This window comes from Aplidium turbinatum, chromosome 13, assembly GCF_918807975.1.
Source record: "Aplidium turbinatum chromosome 13, kaAplTurb1.1, whole genome shotgun sequence".
In the NCBI taxonomy this organism is placed as follows: Eukaryota; Metazoa; Chordata; class Ascidiacea; order Aplousobranchia; family Polyclinidae; genus Aplidium; species Aplidium turbinatum.
The window spans coordinates 13914009-13935303 of record NC_137484.1 but is presented as its reverse complement, the minus strand read 5'-3'; the positions used below and the strand labels follow the sequence as shown (position 1 = coordinate 13935303).

The 21295-nt window shown below is 36.9% G+C and overlaps 1 protein-coding gene across 2 annotated transcripts; it reads right to left on the bottom strand.

Annotated features, from left to right (window-relative positions):
• Positions 1 to 133: 133 nt before the first annotated feature.
• On the bottom strand, positions 134 to 21228 carry LOC145782215 (G-protein coupled receptor-associated protein LMBRD2-like). 2 transcript variants are annotated; one of them, XM_082593988.1, is made up of 16 exons: positions 20998 to 21228; positions 20135 to 20255; positions 19042 to 19191; positions 14332 to 14446; positions 13780 to 13944; positions 11601 to 11811; positions 11198 to 11272; positions 10738 to 10847; positions 10421 to 10534; positions 10079 to 10158; positions 8934 to 9115; positions 8447 to 8580; positions 6595 to 6694; positions 2282 to 2486; positions 1965 to 2096; positions 134 to 1347 (listed from the first exon to the last, which is right to left on the bottom strand). In XM_082593988.1, the coding sequence occupies exons 1-16, from the start codon at positions 21169 to 21171 to the stop codon at positions 1124 to 1126; spliced, it is 2292 nt and encodes a 763-aa protein (XP_082450114.1). In that variant the 5' UTR covers positions 21172 to 21228; the 3' UTR covers positions 134 to 1123. The 2 variants fall into 2 exon arrangements, with proteins under 2 accessions (XP_082450114.1, XP_082450115.1); XM_082593989.1 differs by lacking the exon at positions 19042 to 19191.
• Between the last annotated feature and the right edge of the window lie 67 nt (positions 21229 to 21295).

Here is a 21295-nt window from a genome sequence, read left to right as displayed (position 1 = left end):
TGCAAAATGATGGCTATCCCTCGTCTTCGAGGTATTCCAAAATACCTAATCTTGTTTCCGAATTGCCATAATCTTCCATGGCCGTACGTACATGGTTATTAAAGAAACAACAAAATAGGTAGGTCGATTTATGACTACAAGTTAAAAGTTTTATTCGTGAAGCGAAAAGAAATGTGCACAAGCACACAAATTAATATGAGTATCTGAACTGTCTTTATATTACTATTCACTACATGATAAATAACTACAGCAGGCTACAATAATAGAATTTCCTTTAAAAAAACATAAAAAGTTTGTGTTCTAACTTAAGTCACGTAAAAACGTTCATAAACACATAAAATATTACAGAATAAACAAACCTTTTGTTTCAAATTCCTTATATTGTTGATGAGAAAAAAACAAAACAAAACATTGAAAGCACAAAAAAATTCATCCCAATAGCTTTTCATGAGACTACGAATGCTCTATCTGACATGAACTAAGGTTTAAAAATTGGTCGTACACCCAGAACAATGATAAGCTGCGGCAACTCTATACCCAAACACAAATCAATCGTTTTTTACATTAATTCAACGTCTCCAGACGTTGAAACAATGTAAAAAATGCTTGATTTGTTGTCTGCGTAGAGTTTAGATAGTAAACGCAAGGTAAAAGCAAAAGAAGTAAAGTTAACGTTTGTACGATGATAGAATCTGAGGAGCCGTTGATATACGACGCCTAGCGGTATAGTGAGAAGTGTGGTCTATCAAAAGTCTGGCAAAAATGTCACATGCAGCGCAACACAACAAAATGGCGTGTAGGCCTATCATATTTTCAAAATGATGTCATACGTTCAAGCGCATATTGGATCAATCCTAAAGCATGTGACTCTAAACAAATTGCATTAATGTTAGGTTAAAATGAAAACAATATGTTTTTCTTGAACGACAATTATATTTCCGAGTCGCTCGAGATTAAAGCTTCACAGAAGAACAACGAAAATACATGTCACGACAAGAAAACAAAAGAGCAACTTCTTTACCGAACATAGCTCTGACTACCGAACATAACTGACTACGGCAAAACTTACTTAAGCGCTGCATAAAAGACTTACCAATTGCACCAAGAAAAGCAAAAAAATGAACTAAACGTCATCAAATAGATTTTTCGGTGGGTGGTTTGACATGCTTGAGCGCGCCCGATCACGTGACGGTGCATTCCAGCGAGACGATTTTTCCCATAAAGCGTCGACTTTGTCGTCGTCGTCGACCGCTTCCATAACAGAACTGTAGCCGATAGGTGCAACATCGTCTAGGAGTTCCACTTTGTCCGACTTGTGTTTGTTGAAGCGAACTGAAGAAAGCGCAGCTGCGTAGAAATAAATTGTTTACTTGAATGTTATTTTTTAGTATCAATATGATTTAATTAGTCAATACATTTATAACTAAAAGAAAAAACTATTTAATCAAAACTAAATTAGCCCAGTGAATAAAAGTTGCAACTTTTATATCATTTCAATGTCAAGCTAAGTTGAAACAATGTAAAAAACGGTAACTTTTGTGCGCTGAGACCACTCCATTCAAGGTTTTGGAATCAGTTTTCAAAGAGAGTGCCTAAAAATTGCAAAGTCGGCATTTTTATTAAACTTCATAGCTCTGATTGTATCTACGAATTGATTCATGGTATTTGTATGATCTATAAACTTCAAAATTACACTGCGTCATAAAGCAATTAATGAAGCGTGAATGAGCCTCAAGGATCATCTTCATGTTCCAACTGCAACAGTTTTTAATACAGTCAAATACTGGGATAATGGAAAGAGCTGTGCACGAACGCCTAAGCCTGATGAAATAAACATGGTACAATATAGAATGAATAGAATATAGATAACATAGAATGAATACATTCGATGATACGAATAAAATACGGATACATTCGATAGAATGAATAGATAACATAAACATAGAATGAATACAACGATATACCCCCATCATTTTCAGCATCTCTCATCGTTCTTCCCCTCCACTGGCGGTCGTTTATATTCGTGTCCACCCCATGCTCGTTCTGCCATTCACTTCGCTGTAGCGCTTTCAGTTCGCGCTGAACGCGTCGCTTTTCTGCAAGACGATTCATGTCAACTAACAAATTATCATAACCCATTTAATGAATACCGCTAACATATTAGCTTCAATGCAACTACAGTGTACTCAATTTTGTAGGTAAAGAATCATCAAAGGCAGTTCAAATTTTGAAGTAAACTATTTGTTGCAATTAAAAGGTTGTTCATATGTTTTTAGTTCACCTCTGTTCACTAGCTGCCGCCCTTCGTCGACTAAGTCACTGGTCATGTCGTCAGCAGCGTCAATAAAGCGTTGAAAGCCGATCACTGACAAGCAGCGCTGACCGAGACTCAAGTACGTCGCTGCGCACAACACGCACACAAGGATGGGGAAATATATGTTGAACCCATCCGCGATAAAGGAGATGACAACCAGACGTCCCATAATCTAGAAAGAAACGCAATCGCATTAAGTAAAACTTTGAGTGACGTTTGACGGTTGTGAATGTTCAGTTTTTAAATCGACAAGTGCTGTTTCAGCCTTAAACAGTTAAATACCGTTGCTTAGACTTAGAGAATATGGCCATTTCACATGCAGCTGCTGCTGAAATGAACAGTCGGTAAAAGTAAAGCTACTTTTAAATAGTCGCCCAGAGATATGAAACAACATTGCCACATGATACTTGTCACAATCAATGTGCAAAGCCTCGCGTCGGGCTGCTTTGCGTCTTGACAGAATGTGCTGTTTTCATTATGGAATTCTTGAGCGGTATGTTATTATCGGGTATTGACCTAAAGTAACCTCTGATGACGAAATCTGTATTATGTAACGTGTTTTCTACAACCTTCGGCCCTACGTGACATTCTAGAGACTTCTGTTGTTTACATTTAAATGCTACGTGACCGACGATGAGTTCGTGTGATGCAATACTACGTTACCTTCTCGAAGTTACTGGACCAAACAACCAACTATATAAATAGTGGTGTAGTTTGTGTAATTATTATTATTATGGGAGTTGTATTATTCTGAGAATTATTATGATGATTATTATTGAGTTGGTTATGAGAGTTGTGCTATGAGTTGTGGATTGGTAGTTGATGCAGAAATTAGAGTTATTTGAGAAGCCGTTCGTTAAAGTTCTTCAAGAAGTCAGATTATCATTTCGCTAGTAGAATTATTCGACATTTAATTGACTGCTTTTCGGTTGACCCATTAAACTACGTCATTGAATCTTTCCAAGTCTTTTTCCTGGTAAGAGATAGAAAGAAAGCGTGACATTCTGGGGGCTCGTCCGGGATAAACCGAAAAAATTAACCGAAAAACCGAAGAATACCGAAGATTTATTGAAAGAATAATAAATTAATGTCAAGATGGCGGATACTGTCAAACATGAGATGATTGAAGACTTAGGGAGCATGGCTGAACGAATGGGGCTGACTGGTAATGAGAAGTCTCAGTTTGTGATAGAAGAGTATCACAAGATAATGGACCAAAAAGCTCAGCGAGAAGCTGACGAAAGAGAAGATAGAAGAGCTGCTCGTGAAATAAGGAAAGCAGAACTTGAAGCTGAGGAAAAGCGAGCACAACTTGAAGCTGAGGAAAAGCGAGCACAACTTGAAGCTGAAGCAGAGGAGAAGCGGGCGCAGCGCGAAGCAGAGGAGAAGCGGGCGCAGCGCGAAGCTGAAGAAAAACAAGCACAACGAGAAGCTGAAGAAAAACGTGCTCAATGGCAGTACGAAGCAGAAGCTGAAGAAAGAAGAGCGCAATATGAATTGGAAAAGTTAAAACTTGAATTAGAAAGACAAAAGCTGGACATTGGTGAGCGATCTAATTCTACTAATGATAATGCTCGAGATGTTATTGTGGCGCAAGTTAGACGTCCAGATTTGCCATCATTTGTTGAAGAAAAAGATGAGTTGGATAGTTATTTGTTAAGATTTGAAAGATATGCTACAATAGCCAAATTGGAGAAGTCGACGTGGGCTACCCAGTTAAGCATGTTATTATCGGGACAAGCTCTTGATGTATATTCAAGACTTTCGCAAGAAGAGGCCATGAACTACGACAGATTGAAGTTAGCTCTGTTAAAACGATACAATTTTACCGAGCATGGATACCGTCAAAGATTCCGTGAGGCAAAGCCTGAACGACACGAAAGCCCAGGTCAATTTATTGAACGTTTAAGAAACCTTTTGTTAAAATGGTTTGAACTTTCAGGGGCCGACCAATCATTGGACGGATTGGCAAACCTTATAGTTAAGGAACAATTCACAGATTCATGTTCAAAAGATCTGTCTGTTTATCTAATGGAGAGAAGTCCAAAGACTCTAGAAGAAATAGCCAGTGTGGCAGAACAGTACTTAGTTGCTCATGATGAAAAGTTGTCGACTGAAGAAACGTTGTCATTCAATAATGACGAGGAGCAAGCAAATAATTCTAAAGGAGGTGCTGTTCCAAGAGAAGTACGTTGTTTTAATTGTAATGGCTTAGGTCATAAGTCTGTTAACTGCCGGAAGAAGACTAATAGAAATCATCAGGAATCGAGGAAGTGGTGCAATCGTTGCAATAGGCAAGGACACGAAGCGAAGGAATGCAAGGACAAGTCGTTTTCCTTATCCAATCAGTCTGGAAAAGATAAAGACACGGACGTTTATCGAGGTGGTTGTGCGTTAATGATTCCTAAACCCACGCTTGAAAATGAGAGATCGGATGAAGATGATCAGTTGGAAAAGAAAACGGGAAAGAAGACAAAAGAAGATGCTTATAAAGAAATAAAACCTGAAGATTACCTACCAGTAGTGGATGGAACAGTTGGAAACAAAAAGGTAAAAGTTTTACGTGATTCTGGTTCTACGGGTATAATGGTGAGGAGAGATTTAGTAAATGACAATCAGTTAACGGGAAAAACTGGCCATGTGACAAAGATAGATACCACTTCAATCCAAGGACCGTTAGCGATGATATATATCGAAACTCCGTATTGTAGTGGGACTGTGAAAGCGTTATGTTTACAAAACCCTTTAGTTGATCTTATAATCGGAAATGTTATTGAGAAGGATTCTGAAGTTACTTGTTATTCTTGTGGCAAGAATGGTCACTTTGCTCGAGATTGTTCTGCAGATAATCGGCGACGACCATTTGGAGTTTGCTATAAATGCGGTAGACGCGGACATTTTGCCAGGGAGTGCGTTGCTGACGGCGGACATTCGGAAAATAGACGTTGCCGTGACAACCACTGCTACCGATGTGGGGAGATTGGACACATAGCCAGGAGCTGCCCTTTTGATGAAAAGGCTTGCTACAATTGTCATAAAGAAGGTCATCTCGCCAAAGACTGTCCGGAGAGGAAGTGTTTCCGATGTAAGAAGATGGGTCATCTTGCTCGCCAATGCACTGAAGCCATTGAGGACGATGGAAACTTTCGCAGAAAACGTGACTATTGTTTTGAGAAAAGCTATCGTTGGTAGTTCATGCAACGATGGACTTATGAGAATTGATTATTGAGTAATTAATTCTTTTGTAGTGTGTTTTGTATTGATTGTGTTGTTATATTGTTTGCAACAATATTCTAAGGGGGGGCGTATGTCACAATCAATGTGCAAAGCCTCGCGTCGGGCTGCTTTGCGTCTTGACAGAATGTGCTGTTTTCATTATGGAATTCTTGAGCGGTATGTTATTATCGGGTATTGACCTAAAGTAACCTCTGATGACGAAATCTGTATTATGTAACGTGTTTTCTACAACCTTCGGCCCTACGTGACATTCTAGAGACTTCTGTTGTTTACATTTAAATGCTACGTGACCGACGATGAGTTCGTGTGATGCAATACTACGTTACCTTCTCGAAGTTACTGGACCAAACAACCAACTATATAAATAGTGGTGTAGTTTGTGTAATTATTATTATTATGGGAGTTGTATTATTCTGAGAATTATTATGATGATTATTATTGAGTTGGTTATGAGAGTTGTGCTATGAGTTGTGGATTGGTAGTTGATGCAGAAATTAGAGTTATTTGAGAAGCCGTTCGTTAAAGTTCTTCAAGAAGTCAGATTATCATTTCGCTAGTAGAATTATTCGACATTTAATTGACTGCTTTTCGGTTGACCCATTAAACTACGTCATTGAATCTTTCCAAGTCTTTTTCCTGGTAAGAGATAGAAAGAAAGCACAATACTCATGATCAAAAGGAGGGAGAAAAACCTTTTATTTCGTCTGTTGTGAGAATAGTAGGCCTACGGTGCAAGCACAATTATCAATACAAAAAAACTAACACCACATGAAACTAAATTCCACGACAGGAAGTAGCGAAAGACTATATCAGTCATCGAGTCAACTGCTTTCGTGTTCTCAAAGTGACAAATATCAAGCATCGGTAAATTACGTTTAATCAAAGCTAAGCTAGTATTCAATGCTGATGTAGCGGCACGTGGCTACCTCGTTGTTCCACATGGACTTTAGCACTCCAAGGAAAAGGTGATTTTTGAAAATCAAATCCTTGTTTTACTTCAAAAACAATGCACAAGCGATGTGGACTGCTGCAGCGAATGTTACCTGTGTGTACGATGTCTGCATTTCCCCTTCGGGGGCGGAGTCAAGATGAATCATTCCAAGAAAATTCAAACATAATGGAGCAGTAAGGCGGCAAAGCATTCTGAAATCACAAGCAGTTGGATCATTTTAATACTTCGCGCCAGGTTTGTAACAACAATGACTGGAAGTAAAATATAGTAATAATCATATTTTATTTTGCGCTCGTTGCGACAACAAGTATACTGTGATCCCAGATAAAACAAGAAGCAGCGAAAGGATATGTAGTCGTCGAGTCAGCTGCTATCACTATTTTGGCATGTCATTAAGTGTTTTGCCAAGACACGGCCGCGTGCTCTGAAGCAGTGTTGAAGTGACGTCCTTTCGAGCCTCACGCAGACGGCCACACAGCCGACGAAACAAAATATTCACCGATATAAAGCAGTGAATATAGACAAAAAATACTATCTCCGGGTTTTCAAGCAAAAAAAAATGCAAAAAAAATATGGCTTTCGGAGTTCGGACATAAAGCTGATGAATTTGCGGAAAAAAACCGGAGATAATACAAATGAACAATGGTGGGGATAGGTGAAATGTATATTGCAGTGACGATCGGTGAGGGAAAGCAAGGAAAGCAGTGCTTACCTGAGCGAAAACTATGCAAAATATAATGACTGAGTTCTAGGTTTAACTTCTTATTATTTTTATCACGTCTATTTTAACTTGAAAATTACTGTGTTCGTGACTAGAATTACTCGTAACGCTTGTGAGTAGTCTAAGTTCTCACCAAACCGCATGTCTTGCCTATAAATGCCAATTAACGCAAACGCTCCTGTCAGAAACCACCACTGAGGCTCCAGGGAAATCAACTTTCAAAGTGGCTTTCCCTACGTTCAAAAACGTCAAAAAACGCCTTCGTTTTATCCGATCCTGACTCGTTTTGCAAAACGTCACCAGCTGCTTAGCCAATCAGATGTGTTATGGTTAGAGTTGCTTTCCCAGTGACGTCAATGCGTACAATCGCTAGACTATCTCGTCATACGCACAGAATGGTCTCTCGTCACGGTACACAGCACAGCATCATAAAGGAGGCATATACGCAGGAGGCAAACTTATCCAGCTTTTTGTACAAATTGCTTGCGGTTGTAATGTTTAGGCCTAAGTGTTGGTTTTTGTAGTGTAGGCCTAACTGAATATCTGAGAATGAACATTCATGACGAATTAAATATTTAGACAACTATTACTCCATGTCTAACACTGGATTTTGGTCCTGCAACGTTAAAATTAAGATTGTTCAAATGTTCATGACTTCTAAACATTAAATGGATGTATGCTCACGACATAGGCGAAGCACAATTTGACAGATTTCTATTTTTGATTTGTTTTGGAAATGCTCTCAGAGCGCACCAAATTGGAAGTGTTTTTCAAAAATTTCTGGGGGATGCCCCCTAGACCCCCCGCTGGAAGTGTTGCCTTCGGCAACACGCCTTCGGGCTTCGCCCGACGGTTACGCCCTTCGTGCCTACTACCTTGCTGCAGCATATTTCCAAGTTGCTTTCCCAACGGTTTAAGCCACCGAACGTCACTGGTATATTGTAGACACACTCCTTCGTGAATGCGACCAAACGATTGCTGTGTGAAAATAATACGCAGAAACAGATTGCGATATGCTGCCGCACGTGGACGACCGCAGAAGTAGAAAAATCCGTTAATCGGCGCTCACTGAAGATGGTTTCATGTGAAAAACTGCAGCTACAGCAAAACGCCATGAAACAAAAACAGAAGATGCACATTGCATACCATAGCTGGAAGTGCAACTTGAGAGTTAAATTCTTTAACAAGCTGCCCGCGCCTATTCGCTAAAGACAGTACTTACATTCCAACAAAAAGTAAGCTTGATTCGTCTGTTTGGTGATGGCCGGCAATGTAATAATAATTAAAGAATTTGATACGAAACACAGTATAGTACGCACACACGCAAAGATACGATATGATCATACAGCTGGCAAGCTGAAAAACAAAAAAGAAAGTTATTGACGTGGTTGAGTTAGATCACATAAAGATTTGTAGAGTGACGTTTTTTTGAAGGAACACAGTCGCAGTGATTTGTGTGACGACAACCAGAAGCATTTAAACCAAGACGATATGCTTTAAAAATAGGCCTATTGACTGAATCTTCTGTATCTGTATGGATGCACTCACCAACCTCCATACTAGCTATCAAAAGTTGTCGTTTTACATCGATATAACGCCTGCCGCCTGCGGAACATAAATAAACGTAAAAAGGACGAGTTTTGCTAGCTGAGATATCGTTCCAGCGTGTATTTTCAGTATCCTGTGTTACGTAATAAATGACGACTCACTTCAACATAAAAATAATCGTAGTTTGCCACAGCCAAGTTGATGAAGATCGCAAAAAGCGACAAGACAGGATTTTCGTTGAAGAAAGTACATTCAGACCAGATCACCATCAGGGAAGTGATGGCGAGGCATATTGCAAGCGCCTTTCGCACTTTGGGTTGCACAAGGCAATACCAATACCATGCTGAAATATAAAGGCAGTCATTAGTTTAACTAAAAAAAGCTCCTAAACAAACCAGGAGAGCTGATGTTAACCTTCAAGTCCGACATTAGTTATAACTAGGGCAAGTTTTTATTGGCTTAAAAATCCAAAATAATTGACAATAAAATTCAAAAAAATTGCCTGAGTGAACCATTGTTTCTTGTGTTTTGTATTTAAAAGGAGGCTGCATCAATAAAAAGAAATTTAAATGAACAAAAAAAATATATTAGGCTAGTCTGATGGCTGTAGAAGCACTAAGCAGGCTAACTCCACAACAAACATCACGTTCACAAAGAACAAGAGTTCAAATGTGACAAAATACAATGTTTCACATTTTCGGCATTATATTTTCTGTTCTTGGCCAGAAGTTTGCAAAGAATCGAAAAACTTTTTGTACAGAAGCAGACGGGAAACAAGAAGTTGTTAAAGTATCACTTTTTCTCAGCATTTAAAAGAAAACATTTGGACTGGACGTGTCACTTACATAAAATTGAGTTTATTAACTTAAAATTGAAAAATTGACTTAAACGATAAAATACCCGATTTTTTATTGACCTATGAAATTAAGATTTTGAAACTTGCTCTTGTGTTCAGAACTCTTACTTAAAACCACACCGCAATAACTAATAATGAATTGACTTTATTCAGTTTACTTACCCTAGTTATAACTAGGGTAAGGTAAGTACTACGTAAGTACTTTTTGCAACGTATTTTTACAGTTTTAAACAGCTTCAAAAATAAACTAGACTCATACAGACAAATGTTTTGAGATATTTCCAGGAATTGGAGAACGCTCGCGCACAAATAGAAACTTATATGTAACTTCAACTCTCCTCAAAAGCAAGCAGAGTATTCTCGTATTTTTCGGGAAACAAAAATTGCCCTAGTTATAACTTTATCACTTAACAACAACAAAAAATAGCAGAAACTTTCAACACAACATACCTAAAGTTGATGTGCAGAATAATCTCCAACACGCGTTGCGTTTTTCATCAATTGCGTATTCGTGTTCTTCAGTCCATTTCCTAACAAGAAACAAACTATATTATTTTTACATCGTCTTGAATGTCGATAGACGTGGAAGCGGTGTTAAATGGCTATCCTTGTTGCAATGGCTGGATTCTTGCGGTCTATAAGCAACGTTTTGACACAATGGTGTCAGTATTTAACATAACGGTGTAAGCATCACGCGAGATTTGACTGCAGGCCAGCAAGTGAGCGTGATTGAAATATGGCAAACTAGTTCCTCAGAGCGATGGTATCATAATAACTTTAAATCAAACCTACCGAGTGATCATTTGCGAATTCTTTAAGATGTTTTCCAAATGCAGTGCTCTCTTCATTGAGATATTCCATTGCACTGTGGTACGGTTTTGCGTGTGAACAGCACTGATGACTCGCCTGTAACAAATTGTGAGATACTCACACAGCAAATTAACCGTTTTTTTACATTGATTCAAGTAAAAAACGGCTGTTTTGCTGACTAGGATATAGAAATCAAGTTTAATGTTGCATGAAATTACTGGTTATGATGAAATCAGTCACAGATGAGGACTCGTGCTTTCACAAAACAAATGTTCAAAAAGAAATGAACTAGTCGTCACTTGTGAACATCGACTAGGAGTTTATCGCTGGGAACGTCATTCCTAGTTGGATCGTAATCTTCATAATCGTCCATTCCTCGACTCACACGACTTTGAAAATGTTCAGGACACTGGAAAATTGGAATACAAATGCACTTGTCAAAGCGTTCCAAATTATGACGAGGACCTTCACTAACAGGCTACCTAGCTTGAAATGCTGGAGTGGTAAACTTGTATCGCGTTTCGGTTGAAACATACGTTAAGACAACGTAAAAAGATTGATCTGAAAATCATTTTGAGTGGCTTGATTTTCTCAACATCGTACATTATTGGCACTTGCAAAAAGTACACCTCACAGAAATAAAGTAAAAGATTCAACGTGTATTTACTGCACAAAACAATGAGACAGATTGGGCAGTGAATACTGAACGTTCAGTTAATTTGAAACGGAAAAAGGCTGTTTCTAACGCAAAAAAACTACCTTTGAAATGATGACGTCAACATGCTTGCGCTGAGGATGGTTGTATTGCACTACACTTGCTATCCGTTTGATCTCCTGAAAGAGAAACGTACATGCTGATGTAAGCACACACTGCAATCATGGCACAGAATTTACAACTTATTTGCAGTCACGATCATCATCAACATTACAATTGCACACTTAAAATTCCAACAATAATATTCGTTAAAAGTAAAATCTAGGTTAAGTCCTATAGTGTTAATTGGTTTTTATATATAATTACAATAAAAACAAATCTAACCCTTTATGAAAGTTGTATGAGATATATGAAATTGTGAACACAGATCCACGACCATTGCACTGGTGCAGTACAGTACATATAACAAAAGTCCCATTTTCTAGAATTCATTTATTCTCTTCCCACCTCCAAAACATCGTTTAGTGTTTCTGTTGCTTCCTGCTTTTCTGTGCTCAGTTTTGCCAGCTTGAAGTAAGTTTGAGCTAGGGAACGGTGGACATCGGAGGCATTCCACACACCGCGTGGGACTTCAACAAGTCCGTAGCCCAACAGAAGCACGAGCAGGAACAAACCCCACGTGTTGGCGGCAGTGATCATGATCACTTTCAGCTGCGCTCTGATCAATATTATTCATGGGCAATAAATTTTCGCTCAAAATTTGACTTAGATTAGACTGCAAAAGTAGGGCGGTAATCAAAATCTGAAAAATGTGACAAATCAGGCCGCATCTTCAGACAGCCATGCGTGGTCTTGGTCTAATGTTAGTTATTTCTAGCAAACAAAGTTATATATTTCACACAGCAGGATTAAAGTCTGCAAAATCTGTTGACTAAATTTCGGGAGCAAGTCTTTTAGACGTAGACAGTTAGGCGCCGGTCAAGTAGGCGTGCACACTGTGGCGTCTGGATATTTAGGTGCGGAGCACTGTGGCACCCGTTCATTTAGGTGCTATTCCAAGTAAAGTCTGCAGATGCTTGGCAAGTAGGGCAATGCTTTTCACACAATATGTTATATTGAACAGAAAAATATGTTGTTTTGTTAATGCGCGTGCATTTATTTGTTGTTAGTCATGGCTTCAGTGTGTGAAGCTGCTTTATGCGGCAATACTGTTTACACAAAATGTTATATTGAACAGAAAAATATGTCATGGCTTCCGTGAGTGAAGCTGCTTAAACCGGCAATGCCTTTCACTGTGAAAGTCATTTTAAAATTGTTGCTTGAAAAGTTGGTCGCATATTAAAACGGTTTTCCTTGTGCTTTACCAACTAGACGAAATTTCCGTCTTTATTATTTATGGTCACAATGGTAAACCATAATCTCTTCATGGGAAAATTGTAACATAAAGTTCCCGGATCCGTTCGTATGTATGCAATGACCGAAAGAAACACTCTTCTGAAAACGTCTATTCAAGAATTGTATTTCTGTAAAAATAGCCTCAAGGCTGTCGAAGAATGGGGCAACACCGTACCCACTAAAACTTGTCACTACAATACAAATTACTTAGATAAAGACGGAAATTTCGTCTAGTTGGTATAAGCACAAACAAAACCGTTTTAATATGCGACCAACTTTTCAAGCAACAATTTTAAGAATGACGAGAATAGATTGCAATATTCCAAACGCACGTAACCATCTTCTGTGACGTAATAATGATAAACATTATGAAGCTATTCAAGCACCTGTTAAGTTTGGCTTACACCATATCTCGTAATTCAAGATTTAACGATAATGTAACGTTTCAACAGGTGTGACAAAGGTGATGCAATCTTCGCTTATTTTTGAGTAATATTCCATTACGTCAGACGCCAAGACTCAGTAGACCTGAACGGTTTTATGTGACGTTTGATTTGTACAGATATTGTCCGTAACAATGATTTCACACAAAATGTTATATTGAACAGAAAAATATATTGTTTTTTTAATGCGCGTGTTCGGCATTTATTTGTTGTTAGTCCAGGTTTGCGTAGGCGAAAGCTTTATCAATAAATTATTATTCAAGTTTCCGTACATGACTGAGTTCACTTTTAGTTATATAAGTCAAATAATAACTACACTAAACATAATAAACCCAACTAGGTTAATTGCCAAAGCTGAGCTGATACAATCTGTAGACTTTACTAGGAATAGCACCTAAATGAACGGGCGCCACAGTGCTCCGCACCTAAATATCCAGACGCCACAGTGTGCGCGCCTATTTGACCGGCGCCTAACTGTCTGCGCCTAAAAGACGTGAACCCTAAATTTCACACGACTGATTTCCTGCTTTTTAATTAGATTTCACTCAAAGCAATATATTCCAACGTTTCATGCTAACGTATTTCCAAATGCAATACATCAGTTTAAGAAAAACTTAGTCCGTTGAATGATGATTTAATGCAAGTAACAGACATACGATTAAATCCTGCGTTTTATTGAAGAAGCATCACTTGTAAGATGTGTAAAATGTAAGAACATTCAAATGAAGCAACTTCTTATAAACCTGTTTACTGAATGCAGCCGGTGACACAGCAATCATCCACGAAATACATTAGAACTTTTGAATCAATTACAGAAGACTTTTTAGGGTACGGTACATTTTACTCACACGTCCAAAGTGATGTTCTTAGCAGCAACATAGATTAAGAGAATAATGAATATGACGAGATAAGATCCATAGTAAATTGCATTTTCAATAACCGCACGTTTGATTTTTCCCCAGGCCGAAAAGTCACCAGCACATGCGTAAGATTGCATGAACGGCAAGACAAACCTGACGAAAAAAGAACAACTTCATCGAACGAACGCACTCACTGCGCTTGTAAGAGTGCGTGCATCATGCATGCAATGAACAAGACTACACATAATTTTGTTTCGAGCGCAGGAAGATTCGCAAAAGTTTTAAAAATTCAAGCAATAGGCCTAGTCAATTTTAGTAACTAGTTTAAACGAAATTTAACCGCCACACCTATTACCAACTGTTGGTCTGTTGCAACAAGATAAAATATAATATGAACATTGAACAGTTATAACAAGATGGCACTTATTGAACAGTACTCACAGTATGTATCAAATATAAAGTAGTTAAAAAGCATATCTTGTTGAGTAGGTAGTAAAATTTATGAGGAAAATTTTACAGCGGCAATGTCTGGTATCATACCATGTCAAAATTTGCGAAGTCCAATAAACAATATGCCACATCACAGGCAAAGTATTTTTTGGAACGAAGCTCCATGGTTCTTGGCATGTATGTCTGTGACTTATTGTCGTGGTATCTGCAAAGAAGAACATTCTATTTAGCAAGTTGTAAGCGAGTACCATGTTCAAAAATGCATGACTTTAGTCAAAGGAAAAGAACCTGAAAATGCTTTTGGCAACTGACTATTGATACATACATGCATACAATTGATACACATACTACAATGCACAGCATTTGCAATACTTTGGCAGTAATCCTTCTCTTTGTACAGTTTTGTTTATCATATTTGTTGTATAGTAGAATACAGCATATTGATATTTGTGAAGGATAGAAAAAAATCTTTTTTTAACAGAACACAGGTAAGTACATTGTTTTGATACCTCAAACAAACAGTACAATTCATATTATAATGCAAAATTATCCAGCACATTTATAATATCTATTAAAGTTAATCTTTGATATTTCCAGAGAAACCTTGTTAACAAACATTAGAAAGAAAAAGATCAAGATGTTATAAATGAGAGTTTGAAAGTGGGCCATTCCGTGTCAATTCACACAGTCAAGAAAATCAACCTCTTCGATTTTTCTTAAATTTTACACACCTTTTCACTATCCTATATAATGAACAACTGCAAAATTTGAGTGAAATTTATTGAGAAACACGAGAGTTATAAAGCATTTAGTTTGGGGGGGTCTGCCGAGGGGGCACATTTTTTGTATTTTTGGCCATGTTTGAGGCCCTATTACTGCTAAACTAAATTAGGTAAGAACCCAAATTTTTTACATGTGATAATACTTCTGCCAAATATTGGAAAAACAACATCGTTCACATTGTCACTCTAAAAGGTCAAAGGTTATAGACATCCAAAGTTGGCCGTTTCCAGTTCTCGGCTAAAATTTACCAAAATTTTAAAACCTTGCCAAGACCCTATTTTTGATTGGTTTTGGCTAAAATTTAGTAGAAATGTTGTTTACAGGATTCTCTATGAACTGAGAAAATTTTAGTATAAAATATTAAAGGGGTTGGGAGGTATTTAATGTGAAACATGGGTTGAAATGAAAAAAAGCAAAAAGTGGGGTCCTTTTAATACCCCGGTTACCCATGACCCCAGTGAAAATTTGCACTAAAATTTTTTTCACACATTCACTAAGATATGACAAGTCTACTGTGCAAAATTGATCCATGGTTCTCAATGTTTTCTTATAGAAAGTATTTGTCAAAGTTTGGAGAAAAACGCTAAAAATTAGAAATGAAAAATTCAAGGGGAGTAGGGGTGATCATGATTTTATCTTGCTATTGGCTATATAAAGTGTTCTTGATGACAGCAGTAATATTATGTGCTTGACAAATGCCAATGTAGACCTATGAATAATTTTTGCAAGACGTTTTATGCATAAAGTTTAAGACATTATTATCTTTATATGTGTTTTGGTTACACTGTCCGATATCGTTTTGTTCGATCTTTTGGTATTAAATTTTCTTTAATTGCATGAAGAAGAAGAAGTATATAACATCAGAATGCCAAGTTAATGCAAGCCGTAGTACCTGATAAGCTGATACCTGATACACAGACTATTTGGAAAATTGGTGTGTTCCATAATTCTAACAAAGAATGCATGATGAGTTTGTGCAATAATTGCTCTTGCAGAGAATGTTTGAAGAGCTACTTAATTGATATGTACATTCAGCAACGAATATGATCTTGATGATACTATAAGGGACAAGCAATGGGCTCATACTGATAGAACGACAATTAACTGAGCAGCTAAAAAGCCTGGATGACTTTATTGAATCATTGTGTGACACCTTTCTTGCTTTTATTTATTTGCATCAGACTCGACTCAAGATGGTCAATATTATTACAATCAAACATAAAAAGTAGAAGCAAAGCAGGTACTCAACTCCGAAGAGCTGAGTTGTAATGCACCAAATACAGCTATAAAGACCCATCACTTCATTAGCAAATCACAATCAAGTTACTTGAAACAAAATTTAGCTGATGATGAAGTCGTAGTACTACTTGATTTTGCTGAGAACTACTCATTTAGTGTCCAAGATGCCGTGCAAGGGTTCCATTGGGACAACACTCAGGCAACCCTTCACCCTTTTGTAATATACTACAAAAAAGATGGAGCTTTAACATTAAAAAGTTTGGTTGCAATATCAGATCACTTGGAACATTCAACAAGTACATTGCATGCATTCATTAACCAAATAATTCCAATTATCAAATCACTTGGTAATGTGAAAAAAATATTTTATTTCAGCGATGGTGCTGCTTCACAATACAAAAACCGTAAAAATTTTATTAATCTTTGCCATCTGATTTCATCAGATTTTGGAATTGATGCTGAGCGGCATTTCTTTGCTACATCTCATGGCAAAAGTTCATGTGATGGAGTTGGTGAAACCACCAAAAGATTAGCTGCACGTGCAGTCGTGCAAGTCTTTACGCAGCAACCAACAACCAAATTCTCACACCACAAATCTTTTCCAATGGGAGCAAGATCACATTTCTGGGTTTGAATATATTTGGGTTTCTTCAATTGAAATTCAAGACCTTAACACAAAATTTGAATTGGAAAAGCGATATGCATTGTGTAAAACAATAGCAGACACGAGATCACATCATAGCTTTACTCCACAATCATTTCAGTCTTTGAAAATGCGTCGACTGTCAAATAATATTTCACATACCCTTGTGGATGTGGCACGAGGTCAATCACAACTCCAAGAAGATGATGCAAGTATAGACCAATGTGTACCTTGCAGATAAGGTACATTGGCATTATTAGTGAAAAAAGCTATGAAAAGCAAGACTTCAGTGTTCAGTTTATGATACTTAACAAAAGCAACAAATGTTTAAACTGGCTCAGACATCAACAAACATGCTGGATTCCATTTCAATATTTATTTGTTCAATTGCTGTGCCGAGTATCCATGGTTCTTCTGGACAACAGTACAAACTGAGCAATGAAGATTATGACAAAATTTGCCATTTTGTCCACTGACAATGAGAACCACGTCCACATAGTACATTACAGTTGTCAAATGTATAATAATTGCTTTGTGAACAATTGCTCAAAACACAATCAAAAATACACTTCAAATGTTTTCTAGTATATATAGTTCAATATTGTTACATTTTTTTTTAAATTTTTCATTTGTAACTTTTAACGTTTTTCTCCAAACTTTGACGCATACTTTCTGGAAGAAAACACTGAGAACCATGGATCAATTTTTGCATGGTAGACTTGTCACATCTTAGTGAATTTGTGAACAAAATTTCGGTTGCTGTGTATGTCAGCTTATCAGGTACTACGGCTTGCATTAACTTGGCATTCTGATGTTATATACTTCTTTTTCATGCAATTAAAGAAAATTTAATACCAAAAGATCGAACAAAACGATATCGGACAGTGTAACCAAAACACATATATAAAGATAATATTGTCTTAAACTTTACGCGTAAAACGTCTTGCAAAAATTATTCATAGGTCTACAATTGTCATTTGTCAAGCACATAATATTGCTGCTGTCATCAAGAACACTTTATATAGCCAATAGCAAGATAAAATAATGATCACCCCTACTCCCCTTGAATTTTTCATTTCTAATTTTTAGCGTTTTTCTCCAAACTTTGACAAATACTTTCTATAAGAAAACATTGAGAACCATGGATCAATTTTGCACAGTAGACTTGTCATATCTTAGTGAATGTGTGAAAAAAATTTTAGCGCAAATTTTCACTGGGGTCATGGGTAACCGGGGTATTAAAAGGACCCCACTTTTTGCTTTTTTTCATTTCAACCCATGTTTCACATTAAATACCTCCCAACCCCTTTAATATTTTATACTAAAATTTTCTCAGTTCATAGAGAATCCTGTAAACAACATTTCTACTAAATTTTAGCCAAAACCAATCAAAAATAGGGTCTTGGCAAGGTTTTAAAATTTTGGTAAATTTTAGCCGAGAGCTGGAAACGGCCAACTTTGGATGTCTATAACCATTGACCTTTTAGAGTGACAATGTGAACGATGTTGTTTTTTCAATATTTGGCAGAAGTATTATCACATGTAAAAAATTTGGGTTCTTACCTAATTTAGTTTAGCAGTAATAGGGCCTCAAACATGGCCAAAAATACAAAAAATGTGCCCCCTCGGCAGACCCCCCCAAACTAAATGCTTTATAACTCTCGTGTTTCTCAATAAATTTCACTCAAATTTTGCAGTTGTTCATCATATAGGATAGTGAAAAGGTGTGTAAAATTTAAGAAAAATCGAAGAGGTTGATGTTCTTGACTGTGTGAATTGACACGGAATGGCCCAAGTTGCAGTTTTAAACCCATTTATTAAAAACACAACCTACTGTTCATCAGAAGTCAGAAAAGATTGCAATTTTAGATAGGTTTAAGCAGTACGGTATATACATATTTTCAGAATCATGCTCTATATACTTTCTGCATGCAATGAAAAATATGCGTAGTGATTCAAACAACAAGGTTGATGAAAATGTAGAAAGATTAGCAACAAGTGGGTAATGCAAAATCTTGTAGTGGTCAATGAGAAAAATGAAAAATTAATAAATGTTAAAGGTATGAGAAATTAAAACCACAGCAAGAAACAACTAAAGTCAGACATTTCATATAAGATCAATGCATGTGGCCTACCATGTACAGGGGGTAAAACAGATGTTTGCAGAGAGGTTTGAAAATAAGTGCCATTACTTGACATAACAAATGTCGTCGACAATACACTGCCACTGTGAGTGACATTTTGAAGGTAACCGGCTGTTGTGGTATTCACAGGAAATCCAACAGCTAGCATACAAAACACAAGGTTATTTGACACTGCCGAAGGTGTACAATATCCAAGCTGGGAATACGATCAGTGTTATACTGACACCCATTGATCAAGCAGATGACAAACGTGACCACAACAAAACCACAGATAAAAATGAGTTGTCCCTTTTTCTAAATGTCAACACATTGCCTCACAGAGATGTAAAAACATATTGTAATAGATAATACCAAATACAGTAACTTGTTAAATGTGTTTTGCAGCGACAATAGATTTCATAGCCTATGGCACACAGTGCATCTACTCTACATTTTACGGGTCTGCTACTATTCGGTGAGTCCGATTCGGTGAGTCTGATTCGGTGAGTCTGATTCGGTGAGTTCCTAACTTCTAACCCCTAACCTTAACTCCTAACCCCTAACCCTAAAACGGCAATGATAATTAGGCTACGGTACCCGATAATTTAAAAAAAAAATTGAAAAAATCCCCCGTTAAGGGATCGGACTCACCGAATCGGACTAACCGAATCGGACTCACCGAATCGGACTCACCAAAACGGGCCATTCCGACATTTTACAGTAACTAGTGCATTACTGTGGTGTAGTAAACTAAGTGCAGCAACTAGTACATTATCATAGATGCACTGTGTACCAACAGTACCATAGGCTATAAAAGCTGTGCACTAGTTTACTACACCAAAGCAACAACCATGTCATGGAAACTTCACTTATTGTATCGAAGTATCGGTACTTGAAAGAAGGTAAAAAAAAAGGAAAAATTATGTTTTACAAAGCCTATGTTTTTCATTATTTCAAACAGATTAATATCATATCTGTTGAAATCTCAAGTTGAAGAGAAAAGATTCTCTTGTTGATGATAATCAATAATCATACAATACACACTACTGAAAACGATACTGCTGTAGACATTTAGAGTAGGTACACTCGTACAGTACATAAATACCTTGTGGAAATTGATTAAGTTTGCTTGAAGCAGGAGACAAATCAGCAGTTGGTGTCAATGCATTGGAAACATTTTGTATTGAAATAGCAGCTTCTTGCCGGATGCATTGGCGATAAAAAGTCTATTACAAAATATTTTCAAAAGTTAACATCAATTTCAATACGGTCTGAAAATCAAGCAATTGGGAGCAAACTAGATAATTAGACTCTGCCATAAAATATTTCATTTAATGTCTTAGTTATGTTTACCCAGGCAGGCTACTATTAAAAATACATTGAAAGTGGTAACTTTTTAAACTAACCAACTCAATTAAACTAACAGCTAGTCTTAAATAACTCTTTTATAATTATATCAAACCAATTAACATACAAAACATACTGCTGCCAACACACCAAATTGTGTGACAAAGATGAAACATTAAAGCATAACTGGTACATAACCAATCATTTCTGAGACACCAATCTTCTGTAAAAAATTTTTTATGAAGTACGACAAAATAAAAGCAAAGCATTCTTTAAAAACAGTTACAAGTAGATTTAAAAAAAATAAGATGTACATTGTACATATATATCTGCTAATGGCTGGACAATAAATGTGATTATGCATAGGCCTAGTAATTTACTCAATACATGTATGACAGTGACCAGGCATATATTTTTAAATTAATAGCAGCAGATTCAATAAATAAAAATTGAAAATGCTTCAAAACAAAGGCAAAACAATACTACCCAAATGGTATTTACTTTCAATAATATTATCCACTTGCATAAATGTGCAGTTTACATACATTAGGGTATGATAAATGTTAATATATACAATTAAATTGAAAAGTACAATCACTTTCTTGTGAATATTATACTTACAGATGAAACATCAAGTGGGAGAATGAAAACAATTAGCAAGCTGAAGTACCATGCGATTAGGGTTGCCACAGTAACAATTGGATGCTGCTTTGAAGTCCGTCCATAATGATGAAGAAGAATCACAGCAATGAAAAAAACCACAATTAACTCAAAAATTAGAGGTCCAACACTCATCACATCTCATTACAACTGATCTTGGCTGTAAAAAGATAGGCTAGGCTAGCGAACTGATATAATACAATCAAAGGGGTTTTACTTCTTCAGATCATTTATTTGCTTAGAGATCTAAAACAAGAAC